The sequence below is a fragment of the Coenobita brevimanus genome, chromosome 78 (assembly GCF_032717465.1).
Source record: "Coenobita brevimanus isolate Jiangsu-jjx chromosome 78, ASM3271746v2, whole genome shotgun sequence".
Classification (NCBI taxonomy): domain Eukaryota; kingdom Metazoa; phylum Arthropoda; class Malacostraca; order Decapoda; family Coenobitidae; genus Coenobita; species Coenobita brevimanus.
Window position 1 is genome coordinate 15461227 of NC_137031.1, and position 15249 is coordinate 15476475.

Sequence of the window (15249 nt, forward strand, 5' to 3'; positions counted from 1 at the left end):
GAATGAATGAAAATAGTTACTGATACTTTTCTTTCTATTCTTGTGCTTACCTGCCTTCAGTATCATCTCAGTTTTATGTTTTTACAGATTCCTTCTTTCTTCTGGTAATCCAACTAACGTTAGTTTTATATCTTCTTTCTCATATACAAATTTACAAATCTTTAACCCATTTTAATGTCATATACCTCAATCTTAAGTGTCTCTTCTCGTCCCGTTTTCATTACTGAGATGCAGAGTATTTTTGGTTCTGTGCTTTGTGAATAGATTCCTTGTGTGAGTTTTGTTCTCAGTACACTGTGTCCCTTCTGTTCCTATCAGAGTTTTCTTAATGGACTGGTTGATGGTCGATTTTTTTTTTTAAGAAAACAATTTATTTGGGTGATAAATGAGCTGAATTATCTTATGATAGAGTTAATTTGACAAACCAAACATTTGGAAATAAAAGCCTTCAAAGTTGCACAAAAAGAAGTTGATGGCAGCAAGAGCCTCGAGTCACTGTGACGTCATAGGCCACCAAACCCGGCGACAAAACACGACTGTGATCGCCAGGTAAGTTGTGTCATTGTGGTTCTGCTGATTAGCCAAGCTTTGCTTTGTCATGACCAGGTCAGCAAATAGCCACCATTGGTGCTTTGTGCCACTGTGCAAGAACACAAGTAGAATCACACCAGAAAAAAGATGCATCACTGTTTCAAGAGATGAAAAACATGCAACTGCGGTGGCGAGCAAAGCGTTGGGAGTATGCCATCACAACTGGCAAGTGGCAACTCTGAACTCTACTGCTGCGAAGCGGTGCGAAGAAATACCGAATCGGTGGTCACTTACTGAATCGGAACTTTTAACTGGAAAATATAATTTTTATCACCATATAGGTTCATGCATACCAAATTAACAGAAATTCGAGATTTTTTTTTTTTTTTAACATGACTATATTATCATAATCAGGTTTCAGAGCTAAAACGTGCTAAAGTTGGTGGATATTTCCCATTCAGACCATCTTAATGCACTGACAGACTTGCATTTTTCATAAATATTGATTAAAAGCACAAATGAATGTATTCACATTATCAACCAATATTTACACAAAACAGAAGTCTGTCAAGGCAAGTTGTCAAGCTTGAGGTGAAACACTTCTGCTAACTTAAGCAAATTTTTGTTTTCAATCCTGAATTTTTTAAATAGTCAAATTAAGCACAAATTATTGACAAGATTTCAGATCATTAGGTGTATATGAACCTATGTGGCGATATAAATTATAATAGCCGACTGTTACATCTTAACCTAACCTAACAGTCACTCGTCAAGCAAAACCAACCCTAACTCTGGCTTAAATCATTAGTAGGGATGTGAATATCGTATTCTCCGGGTCAGACCAGGATTACTTAAAAGATGTTCAAACATCACCAGTACATAAGACCAAGAAATCAGAAAACCAAATATTCCACAGAGGTCTAGCTGTCTACGGTCAGGCCTATCTAGAAGGAAAAAACATTGAAATATTTCTGTCTTTGTGACATCTTCCCTATGTATTACTGCCCAATTTCAGGGCTGTATGCCCGTGGAGTCAGGACCTAGCAATATTTATACTGGTTCAGTTCATAAATCACTTCATTATGACTTTATCAACTCTAATCTTGGTGCTACAGTCCCCTGGTTGTCGGAAGGTTCGCCGTCACTACTGGTCTCTAAAACCAACAAAACTTCAATAAAGCACAAAAGTAGCATACATTAACTTTAAGAGAGTTATCACACTAAGTCTTACATTCCTATCATGATATCAGCTGAATATCACAGAAATCTACTCTTTACTGGAGTATGATTCCCAGACATTGTTGTGAGTGGCGGTCTGCTGTGGCCCCAGTATGGGTTGTGACGTCACAGTGAGATGCATGTTTCGCGAGAGGTATGATAACCTCTAACTTTGACTGTTTTCTTTTTCATTAATATTAAATCAGAGATAAAAATTAATGATATTCCGATGATTACGAGTGATCATTTTATTTCTTTATGTAACTTGTACACGACCGTCAACCAGTCGATTCACCTTACTCCTTTTCTCCTCTTCATCCTGCTATTAACTTTAACCCTCTGATTGCTGTCCCCTCATTTATCATATTCTCCTTTTTATTTCAGATACATATTTTACCTGCTTTCTTCCATTCAAACTTCCAGTCATATTCGTAGCTATGCTTTGTCATAAACACTATAGTCCATTGACGTGGATAGTCTTCACTCATTTTCCACTCTCCTGTTCTTTCAAGTGTGCTTCCATATCCTTGTCCTCCTCCCTTCCTCGATTTCTCCAGTCACCATTAACCCTATGTATCCTATCCTGCCTCTTTCCCCAATCTTTAGTCTCTGTCCAGTCAATTTCTCTTCATTCCCATCTTTATCCCTTTTCCTTCTCTTCCCTTTCCTCACATCTACAGTGGTTAGTTACCTTCCATCACTTGTCGTTCATCTTTTCTTTTCTGACTCTCTTCTTTCTCGTCCGCTCGCACTCTCACTCTTATCCTTCACATTTGCCCTCCTGTTTCTCAAGGCCTTCATAACTATCACATTACATTCTTTTTTCTTTTTCTTTTTTTTTTCAAGTCTCTCCTACTGTGTATAACTATATCCAACCAGTTCCATCACAGTATTTCTTCCACATCAGTTCCGCATTCATGCACTCTGTTTCACAGCCCATTCTTTCACCCTCTCCCCTCCCTCTCATACCTGCTGGCACGACATGGAAGAGGCAAGGGTACCGCATCTTGCCCATGCTATTCCTGGCCCAGCACTGCAGCGTACCGTATTCCTGGTGCGTCCTCGCCACGAACTGTACCTCACTGCCCCCATCTGTAGTAGAAGTTTCATTATCACAGGACTGTGGCTATGTCAAAGCGTTTTGAATGACTTAACATAAAAATCATTGAAAAATAATGAGATGACTTTACAGGCACCACCAACAACTGCCTTAGCGTGATTCTGCACGGAGTGAAAAATGCTAGCTGCAATGCGAGTTTGACATTACATGAATAACAACAAAATAGGTGAAACTGTGGAACCAAACCACACCAGGCCTCTTCCTATGTGGCAAGGGAGAAGAACCTGGAAAGTTAACATCATCTGTGTATATATCATGGTGATGGCTAAATGACGATATGGTAATGCAGCCTGTCTTGTGAAAACATTTCCAGTCATATGTTTATGCCATCATTGTAGACCTGTATAGCCTACTGTACCAGTAAACTGGTACTTACCTTTAGTTTTCATTTATCTCTGTATATATTGCTACTGTTTGTGAGGGCAAAGCAAGGGAGACGACTATTAACCCGCCACGTCCCGGAGACGTGAATTCACGTCTTCACATGATGTGCACTCATATCCTGGAGACGTGAATTAATGCGGCAACATTCCAAGGTCCCTAATTTGCACAATTTTCAATTTTCGCGAGTGATTTCGCGAGTGATTTTTGGCACGTATACACGGGACACCTTCCTCTATTCCTCTACAAGATGCCAACCAGGGACAATGCCTTACACCACATAACCTCTCCCCCCCCCTGCACGCCATTGTCTCGGCAATTCACCTGTTACCAGTGACCTGGCTAATAAAGACATTCAGGGCCAGAGTGATTCCCCAATCGATGACAATGTGGAGGACAAAGTTTACATAGCATTAGAAGAAGAAACAGTCAGAAATGATGATCAGGTAATGTGGGAAAAAAAGGTCATGAATGGTGATGAGTTAGTGAGTGAAACAATGCTTATAATGCCTATATTACTGTTTGAAAACCAATATACTCTTGTACTACATATAATTTTGTACCAAGTAAATAAATAAATACTGTTTATGAGTGAATAAAATAGTTACCCTCCCATAGAACTTGTTTTCTTTGGTGCCAGCCTGTTAGAAAACCCAGTCAGGTAAGGAGGTACTCGTACATCGAGTATTTTAAACCTCAGGTGAGCGATTTCTCTATGAATTTTTGATGTTTCTCACAAAAAGTGGATGTTTGAGCCAAAAAAAAAAAAAAAGGTCCAAAAATGTCAGGACTGGGGTGTACCACTGCCCAGAAAACGTCGGGATGGGGCGGGTTAAATAGGTAGTAGGGTTTATATGTTCTACCACGCATAACAGTAAAACTACCATATAATTTGGGAGACTATTTAACCCTTTCCCACACGGTAAGTTTCAGTAAGTTTTCTGGTGCAGGAATTTTCACTACGAAGCCACCCGGCCGGGGAGCGCGTGCGCGGCAAATTTGAGCGAATGAAACACATTCTTGCCTTATTTTCGCCACCCAAAAATCCATGTATTCCCATGAAACCTATCTCCAGGTATGCATGGATGTTTGTTCTATCTGATAAACATGACTAAAACACAGGAAAACACCAGCAAAAAAAAGTTATTAGCCCTGGAAGCATGGTCGAGTAAACTTTTTTCACTTCCCAACATCGCCGTTTGAAGGTTTTCCATCATACAGGAAAATGATCTAATAAGTTTTTATAGAGAATTTCATCAGCTTTCTAACGAAACCAATCCGGTTGAGATACGATGTATACTTTTCGAGAAAATGGCCAAAAACTGAGAGCCATTTTTGGAAAAATTTCACTGACCTCTGAGAGCAAAGTTTTCATAGGCACCTTATGTTTTTATTACATAGTAATATGCCCCAATTATCCAGCTTTCCCACTGTGACGGGAAAAACCCATACGCCTCATAGTTCTCGAGTAAATCGAAAAAAAGTACTAGGCACTCCGTGCGTGACTGACTTTCGTGATGCGCTCAAGGCGTACGCAATGTTCCCGTCTACGTAACAACGAATTCTTATCAGAAATATTACATATTTATGTATTGTACATATGTAGAATTTCCTGCTCTTCATCATGGTTCAAACGTGAAATCGATACGTCCAATAGTTTCCGAGTAATTGGCAGAGAAACAGAGAGTATTACTACGAGCATTTTTCAATGGTAACAGCCGGGAAGAGACACTCATTTCCACCGCCTTTTCTCGCACAAAACGTAAAATAATGCTTACATTTTGGTATTGATCATACGTAGAATTTAGTGGTATAGATCATGGTTGTTACAGAAAATCGATAAGTCTAAGAGTTTTCGAGTAATTGGCCGACAAAGTGAGGTTAGTACTCCGAGCGCTTGTCACTGATAACAAACGCGAGGAAAAAGAAAAAAACCCTCGCCTTTTATCCCCCAAAACGCTACCAAAGGCTTACATTCTGGTATTGATTACACGTAGAATTTAGTGGTATTGATGATGGTTGTAACAGAAAATCGATAAGTCTAATAGTTTTCGAGTAATTGGCTGACAAATTGAGGTTATTACTCCGAGCGAATGTCACTGATAACAAACACGAGGGAAAAAAACATTTCCCTCGCCCTTTATCCCCCAAACGCTACCAAAGGCTTACATTCGGGTATTGATCATAGGTAGAATTTAGTGGTATTGATGATGGTTGTAACAGAAAATCGATAAGTCTAATAGTTTTCGAGTAACTGGCCGACAAAATGATGTTATTACTCCGAGCGCTTGTCATGTCACACAACAACCACTAGGAACAAAAACATTTCTCTCGCCTTTTACCCCCCAAAACGCTACCAAAGGCTTACATTCTGGTATTGATCTTACGTAGAATTTAGTGGTACTGATGATGGTTGTAACAGGAAATCGATAAGTCTAATAGTTTTCGAGTAATTGGCCGACAAAGTGAGGTTACTCTTCCGATCGCTACCAACTTTTACACACACTGTTTTTTCCTCGCACACCTGCCTGAAGACTATGCTACTAACTTTTTTTTCCCCCTATCTGTACAGACTGTTACATCTTCCATGGATGTTTTTCTATTGTTATAACCTACTACACATAAACATAACTCTTCTATAGTTACTGCTGTGGAGATTTACTTTCTTTCATATGTGTAATCTGTAGGAGAAAATGGTTATTTGTCTGAAAGTGTGAGCGGTAATGGTAATAGATTATTACATATATCAACAAAATTTGCAGAACTCACTTCCTCCAGGGGTGTTGATCCAGTTAGACCAGGAATTTGAAGATGAGGAGTTATGTAGTGTGTGTGTGTGAGTCAGCTTTTCCCTGAGAGTATGAGGCAACGCTATTTTTAGCACACACCACACTCGTTCACGGAAACTCACAGCTTGTTTGACGTATATTTCATACAATTCCATACGCATTTACACTATCAGAATCACAATAATTCCAGCCCTAAAACACCGGTAATTCTCCCCTCCCAACTTCAGGTTTGCCCCTTCACAACACTCTGTTTCATGCCACACGTAATGCTTGCTGGCACCATAATTTCACCAAGCCATCCACAGTATGTTTCACACAATATATATTTATGCCTTGGCTTCATTTATATACGTATTTCCACTCACGCCATACGTCCTACGAGGGGGGGGCGGAGTGGCGAAACCCCGCTACACTGACCATGCGTCTGGCTCCAAGGCCCAACGATTGCTAACGGCCAGAATTGCTTTTCAATACATATATGTATGTTCCATCGACAATATCACATCACTATATGTTCACATACAATGTATTATCTCACCGAGTCAATAGGGCCTTTGCCTTGGGCGAGAGGGGGAGAATTATGGACGATTTAAAGGGAACCACGAGCTGTCAAACACCACCGCCTGACTGCTCAACAAACACTGAGGTTGGAGGGAGCGGGCTGAGGTAGATAAGCCAAAGCAGCGTTGCCAATGACTTACCTCTAGAGAGCTTTGGCGACCCTATGACGCGCCCAAAAATCACGCAAATCGGCTTATAAGTTTTTTTCTGACGAATATTTTTGTGCCTAAACCACGCGATTCGCGTGACTGTGCCAGACCTAGTGCAAGGCGACGTCACGCGAATCGCGTGACTGTGTCTGGGAGGGTTAAGCTACACCGGACCTCCATACACACAAGGAAATCTTTTAAATAAGTAATGATAATACCTAGGTGATTTGTCAACATTCACCTCAATATTAAAGAAATAAACCAGCGAGTAAATAAAAAAAAAGACAAAATGCGCCAAACTGAGCATCATACAGCACCATCGATTACGTTATGTCGGACTGTGTTAAAGCTACACTGGATGTACACACAGTATTAATAAGGTTATGGAAAAGTAATTGGTCCTACTTATATGACATTTTTTCTTTGTTCTAGACGATGTTGCATGAAAAGGCCACTAATCGCCAAATTGAGCACCAAAACTGTTATAGTAGAAGCACCTAAACCCTCCAGTCAGATGATGTATTATTCAGTTATTCTTGCTACCTCCAGACGTTTTTAATCACCTTACAACCAACACTTCAAAATACATGGATTACATTATGAAGGGTCTATCCTAGCTTTAGGTTTATTTAAGTGGTTTGGAAAAGGATTGTCATCAGATTCATTTTGTTAAAGTCACAATGCAACTAATGACTTCGTTGGGAACCTCACGTTAAAGTAATAGTTGCTCTTTATGTTTTTTTTTTTTTCTCAAGATTCACAACCACATTGCCAAAAAAGACTAAAAAGTGGCAAACTGGGAGCAAAACTGTATTATATCAAAAGTTATTAAAGTTACAACTGACGTTTACATATATTTGGAAAACTTGTGAAAAAAATGAGATTCTTAGCCCCTTAAACGCGGCTGTGTACGGCCGATCCCCCTGCTGTGGCGGGGTTGTAGCAGGGTCTGAGTACCTGTGGGAAAATATTTGCCAAAAATCAGAGATTAACCCTAGAACATTAAAATTTTTATGGCATATAGTACTTACATTCAGCTTTCTCCTGAGACAGATGTTGAGCCTTCGTGGACTACCAAAGGACTTGTGAAGACTTGCAGAGTTGGGTAACAAAGTCTTCACTTTCACACCTCCAGAAATCCGGTTTTCTTTCTACCACAGCCTCAATCTGTCACAGTACACTTTATACAACAACGTACAGGTTGTTTGGAATCCGTATTTGTACAATAAGCACTGAAAATAAGGCTATAATGAACAGAGAGCACGGCCGACATGCAGCGCGGCGGCGATCTTCCCGTCACTGAACACACATTTCCCTTTTCACGGCTAAAAACATGTATACTACATTATTTTCCTTCACAGTACTTCGCAAAGGCTCGTTTGGCACTATTACGGCCCTAAAAATCACTGTCACTGCCAGTATTGTGAAGCGGGAATGAGGAAGACCACCGCGGCGCGAGTTTATTCAGCCTTACGGCAGGCACTTTATTCTCGCTCCGGTCCGCCACTCGCACTTCATTTCTATCGCTCACTTTCACTCTAGCTGTCAGTTTTTTGCCTTATTCATCAGTGTCACTGTCCATTGTTATAAAAATAATATTTTCTACACAACAAACTGTCACTGTCAGAACATAGAATAGGAACATATGCTTTCAACTTACACTGGAGTGACTGTCACTCGCAATACTTATATTATTACTATGTACAATTATTTACACAAAAAAACACTGTCACTGTCAGTGCTTTTACAAGTACATACACTAATTTACACTCATCAGACTGTCACTGTCAGTACGTAAAAGAAAACTAAACATTAGTATCACTGTCACTCTCAGTATTATTTCCAAGAATCTTACCCTTATTTTCAATATCTAGTCAGGCTGTGGTAGTCAAAGAAACATGGGTAAGCACAGAGGGGAATTTTGCACTCTTTGCACTGCAAGGAGGTGCGCCTAAATGTTCTGTCCTGCCTGGTAGTGTGGCTGCACACATGACACCTCCTGAGTGCTTTTCCTCTCTTATCAGTGGCAGGCAGTGGCTCCAGGCGGTGTCGCTGAAGGTAGGCCTGACACTGTAGGCGGTCTGGAGGTGTGTGTGGGTGGCGCCTGGGACCTGATGGCAGTACCTGCCCATAACGCTGAAGCAGCTGGTAGACACAAGTCTTTGAAAATCGTCGGAGAGAGTAGTTTGCTGGCTTCCTGTTCTTGGTCTTATACAGGATGAAGGCGTTCAGCATGCACATATCAATCAAGTGCGAGAACACCTTCCTGTACCAGCGACGGTTCCTCCTCAGGCAGTCTATCTCTCCGATCATCATGTCAGACTTGTCCACCAGCCGCATATTGACGTTGTAGTCAATGACAGCATCAGGCTTCATCACAGGCTCGCCAGTCCTTCTGTCGACCTTCCCTGTGGCCAGCATTTCCCCCTTGTGTACTGTGGTGAGCACATTCACGACTCTCTTATCGTGCCACCTGATTGCAAGCATCTTGTCAGTTTTCTTCAGGTGCACGTCTCCCCGCTTTGATTTTTCAGCCTCGGGGAAAGCAGGGTAGTGTGCCCTATTGCTCCTGACAGTGCCACAGGATCCGACGCCATGTTCAGAAAGGTACTTGGTGAGTTTAGGAGCTGTATAGTGATTGTCCGTATACAGGACATGATTCTCGCCAAAGTACTTTTCCAACAGCACTTTCACCACAGAACCAGAGAATCCAAGGGGGTCAGTCTTGTCCAAATCGACATTGCTGGCAGTGTAAATAACGAAGTCTAAGATGAACCCCGTCTTGCAGTCGCACAGCACGAAAAACTTGATTCCAAAGCGGTGCCGTTTGCTTGGAATATACTGCACAAACCGAAGACGGCCCCTGAACAAAACCAAGGACTCGTCAATCACCACTTTCTTGAAAGGGCGCAGGAACCTCGTAAACTTATCCTTGATCAAGTTCAGGATTCCCCTCACTTTCCATAATGGGTCAGTTCGGGAAGGCTCATCATTGTTCGCGAAGTGAAGGTAAGTCATGAGCTGCCTAAAACGATCGCGGCTCATGTATTTATTGAAGATTAGTGTGGGGCAAAGATCGTCTGAACTCCAGTATTCCTCGAGCTTATGTTTCCAATTGTGGGGCATCAATAACATCAACCCAATAAATACAAAGAGTTCCCTGATCGTTAGAGGCACCCATGCTGCCATCCGCGACGTGGATGGCGTTGCAGGCTCCTCTTCTCCTTCACGAACTGCAGCAGATTGCCCCTCGTACCTGTTCGTCTCAGTACAAATCTGCTCCATTACCTCGTTATCAAGGAAGGCCAACAGGTAGTCCAAGCATTCACCATCCTCTTGGACAGGGAGGTTAGCCTGAATTCCACACCCACTGTCATCAAAGGGCAGATCTTCCGGCACAAAATCTGAGCCCTCTGACCACACGAAGGCATCAAGAGTGCCTTGCCTAGGCTGGGAGGTGCTGGGCGCGGCGGGGGGTGAGGCACATCATGTGGGAGTGGGTGAGGCAGGCGGTGAGACAGTGTGTGAGGCAGAGGCTGTCCTAGGTCGTGTTGGTGTAGTGGTGGTGGTGGTGGGGAGATAAGCACAGGCTTCAGGGTCACTCGCGGTGGCGTGACTGGCGAGTTGCCTAGTGCGAGTAACCTTAGGAGCTAACCTTACACTAGGGGACAAAGTTCTAGCCCTACTAGCACGAACACTGGGCCTACGGAAACCTCTACTATGTAAACTCGACTGTCTACTTCCCTACCGAGGTGGTGAAGGTGACTCCGAAAACTCCGGAGAAAGGGCAGCTGAAGAGGAGGATGAGAGAATGGGGCTGGGAGTGGGTGGTGGGCTGGCGGTGGCGTGACGTGGCGTAGGGGACAATGGCTGTGAAGCGGGGTCACCACTCCTTTTCCTCTTGGCCCCCTTTCCATATTCTAGGCCCCTTTTCACAGGAGCCTTGCCTGTTGAGGTGCTTGGCACAGAAATAGTCACTTCTGGCACCTCAGACTCAGCACTCGATTGCGTGTCCGACTCTGCCAGGCTAGACCAAACACCGACGTCACTTCCATAATCCATGGACGCTTTCAATAATTCACTAGTTATTGCCGAGTCACTCAGTCCCTTAGCAGTTCCTTGTAAAGTTTTGTATGGGGTGGAGGTCACAAAACCCTTTTTCGGAGGGCTGGAAGGCACAGACTCGGAAGAGCTTGAATTGGACATGGTGTCACCTTGAAAGATTCGTGTGGACTGACGCTAAACAGGGGCAAACCGCGCGAAAAAATGCTAGTGTGACAACTGGGGAAACAAGCGTTTCCAAATAGCATAAAGTGCTTGCGAGAGGAAGGCGCAGATTGACACGTATGAGCCGTCCGTGCGCTTCCATATCGCATGATGAGGGAGGGCCGTGCAGCGGTGCGTGGGTGGGTAAAAAAAATGAAACTTGGCAACAACCGAGGTCAGTAGTACAAAGGTCAAGTGTGCTAAAAGTAGCTCAAGGGTGGCGGTACTGATAGACAATACCAGCTGGAGCCTGCTTGCCCGCGGTTATTCAAAATTTACTAGAATCGCAAAGGCGACGATCTGCTGTTATGTCCTTTGGGCCGAGCGTCACAAATGAGACGATCCGCGTTTAAGGGGTTAAGTGGCTTTTCCCAAAATCTGTCAGCAAACTGCTGAAAAAGCCCCTTCCCCCCCCCCATAAGCAACACAATTACTGAGTCAAGTATGTGACCCACCATGCTTCGGCAGGAGGGTCCTAGCCTCTTGCTCTGACAGTGAGCACATTCTGAAATATGATAGATCATTTCATATTGTACATCAGCATCAGGCAAGTGGGATGGTACTGTTCTTGTTTAATTTACAATAGTAATATTGCCAAGCCTGCTTTCTCAGACACCATGCACCTATTCAAGTGTGGATGTCTGTAACTTTATTTACTTATATATTTACCCTCTCAGGCACAGTCACGCAATTCGCGTTCCATGTAGTTTGTTACAAAGAAGCACAGCCATGAGAATCGCGTTCCTAAGCAGAAAAAACGCCGTCAAAAGAAAAGTTTTCAGCAAATGTGCATCAAATTTTGGTGTGTTCCAGTGTGTGCATCTCTTTTCCGAGGTAAGCATTTGGCAACACTGTGACTGCTCTGATATCTCAGTGTCTCACAACCAGCCAGGCAGGAGAGTAGCGCACTTTCAGCGTCCCTTTAACCCTTAGCCCCCGGGGGGGTCCCGGCTGTGGCACACGCCTCCCTACGGGTGATTTCCGAGATCTTGGAAAAAATACCCTTACTTCAAACCCTCATATCTGACAAACTATAATAGCTAGAGATTCAAATAAAAGTTCATAAGACTCACCAACTCTTCCAATGATGGTATCCCGAGGTCTCTAGGTGGTCCTGTCGATGAGTAAGGATGAGTTGAAGACGAGTGATTTTTCATGTTTTAGCGCGCTGCTCCGAGCGTGCACCACTGGCCCAGCCAGCTAGCGTTGGCAGCACTGCCTGGAGTGGTGATTGCAACACTGCCCATGCATCCTTCGAAGGAATGTAGAAGATTCCACTCATTTTTTCCACTGCTCCTTACTCACCGCCGTGAGAATGAGTCATCACCCGGTTCATGTGGCTCACCCAAGGATTTACCGTCTGGTCCATAATGCCTCTATGCCCCATAGGTGTGTGGGAAAGGAAATATCTCGTCGTATTTCTGTACTCACTTTTTCCGTAAGGAATATTTCTCCTTTACCTCGTTTTTCTGTTCTCACTTCTTCCTTTGCTGTGACACTTAGAACTGCACTGTACATCACCATCACACGTAATTACACTTTGACAAGTAAATGTTGTTGCTCTTTCATGCATTATCATAGAGTATGAGGAAATTATTTGTACTGTAAATCATACTGCTTTGTACTATTCAGGGTTATAGTGAAAATCATAGAAATGTTTCACACAACTAACATTATTTGTACATCACTTCACAGATACACTGATGCTCATATTTGGCACAATCTCCCTGAGTATTGAGTGGAATAATTTAGTTATAGCCAAGCAGGTATTTTTCTTTGTGGCCCGCTCACTAGTGGTTTTCTTTCAGGTAACACGTAGGCAAAAGCAAGGTATTTCCAATAATTTTCAAACCAATATCCAATACACAGTATCAATTTCTGTATTGCACGTACTATAATTAACTTATTTGCACTTGCTGAACTTATTATAAATGACTTACATTATAGCACTTACTATACTTCACTCATACTATTGCACTTTTCACTCATTTATGAAAATACACAAACTTGTGCATTACTGTACATTATTTAAACTTCCCCACACACCTGCTCAGTACTCATGCTCGGAGTGATACTCTGAGAAACATTTGGGGCATAGGGGGACCTTGCATTCTGCACATTGGTACGAGGTCTCTTTTCGTGCTGGGGGACGGCGTTTGGTTGTGCGGCAGATGTGGCACTGCCTGTATGCCAGACGACCTGCTGCTGTTCTCCCAATCTCCACAATCTTGTGCCGACGGAAATACTCAGCACAGCTGAGCTTGTCAGCTGGAGCCACTGTCCCCAACCTAGCACCTGTCACCTGAGCAGCTGAATATTGCTCAAGGAGTTTGCGTGCAAGCTCTCTCTCAAACTCTCGTAAAGAGAGAGATTTCCTTACAAGCTCCTGGAACAGTATGAAACTGTTCAGGATGGCAATATCAAGAAGGTGTAAGAACGCCTTCTTGTACCACCTGCAGGAGTTACGAAGGCAATCTACCTCACCAATTTGCATGTCCAATTTATCAACCAGCCACATGTTGATATTGTAATCATTGACTGCATCTGGCTTTACCATGGGTTCCCTAGTCCTGTAGTCTGTTTTACCAGTTTCCTCCAACACACCCTTATGAACTGAAGACAACATGTTAACCCGTCTCATATCATGCCAGAGAAGGGCTAACATGTTCCCACATTTCTTTGTCAGAAGGGCTCCTTTCTCAGTATCTGCCGGAAATACTGGGAAATTCTTTCTGTTGGCCCTAACAGTTCCACAGGACCCAGTACCATGGTCATGCAAATACTTTGTCAATGCCAGGGCTGTGTAATAATTATCGGTGTACAGAATGTGGTGCCTGTTGAAATACCTCTCCATCAGCACTTTCACTACTGATGCAAAGAATCCATGAGGATCATCGCTAGGTATATCAACATCTGTCACCGGGCAAACTATTACATCCAGCACATATCCAGTTTTACAGTCACAAAGCACAAAGAATTTCAGGCCAAATCTGTGATGCTTTGATGGCACATACTGAATAAATGCAAGCCTGCCCCTGAATAACACCAGTGACTCGTCAATAACCACTTTCTGGAATGGACGGAAAACCCTGGAGAAAGACACTTTCAGCATTGTCAGGATTGATCTTATTTTCCATAACCTGTCGTTCGGTGCAGGCCCATAATTTCGATTGAAATGTAGGAACCTCAGGATTGCCAGGTACCTATCACGGGCCATGTATTTTCCGAAGACAGGTGTGCCGAGTTCATCCACTGACGAATAGTCGTGAAACACATGTTTTTTTATGTGTGCCATCAGCATGGTCAGGGCGAGGCACACAAACATCTCTCTCACCTCTATAGGTATCCATTCACGCGTGTGCGTGCTCTCGCTAGCAGGTACGTCCAGCCAACACATGCACATGGCCTGGTGAAAATTAATTTTATCAACCAAGTACTGCATAATTGCATTCGTGAAAATTGCCTTGAATAGACTACTAACAGTCCAAGGCCTGGGGGGAAGTGCATCCTCCTGCACACCAGCACCCTCCTCATCAAATGCTGGCACAGATGGCTCAAAGCCGGCACCATCCTCCCACACAAAAATGTATCTACTCTACCCACACGTGGTAGAGCAGGCCGTCTGGCAGTTGCACTGCGTTTTCCAAGCACTTGGCACGACCACGTGCACGGCCACGGGCAGGGGGGGGCAGGAGAGGGGGAGGGGGAGGGAGAGGGAGAGGGAGAGGTGGGGGAGTAAGCAGGTGATGACTCACCTGATGCGGAACTTTCCTTTGAAGACGCTCGGCGCTGCGTATCACCACATGGCTCCCATCTAGGCACTACAACTCCTGAAGGGCCTGGTTGAGGTGATTCTGCCCTTGAAGTGGTAGGCTGAGGTGTGGGGGAGCGGTGGAGGAAGATACGTCGGCGAGCAGGTGGTGAGAGTGTGGGGGAAATGGCTCTGTGCCGTTTTTTCCACAGATGTCCGCCAGGTCCACGGCCACTTTCCCGATATCCTGGGTCATCTACCGGCTCCTCATCAGCAAAATCATCGCTGTCGTAGGCTCTCCCTTCCTCCTGTAGAAGTCGGAGTGCCCTCTCTGGGTTCAGAGAGTGAGTAGGGGATGGAGGGCGAGAGAGCTCGCTCTCCACGTGGTAGCTTTGTTTGCCCTCTGACGACATACTCTCACTCAGTGTTCGAGATGACACAGTTTCGTCTAGGGCACGTCCTATTGCACTATCACTAAGCCCT

At 43.8% G+C, this 15249-nt stretch overlaps 1 protein-coding gene across 1 annotated transcript in view; it reads right to left on the reverse strand.

Annotated features, from left to right (window-relative positions):
* Positions 1–15249, reverse strand: part of LOC145408707 (adhesion molecule nephrin-like) — a 199446-nt gene that overhangs the window by 10954 nt on the left and 173243 nt on the right. Inside the window, exon 5 of the mRNA XM_080279375.1 lies at positions 2719–2841. Coding sequence (XP_080135501.1) covers positions 2719–2841 — 123 coding nt within the window. The remainder of the gene's footprint in view (positions 1–2718; positions 2842–15249) is intronic.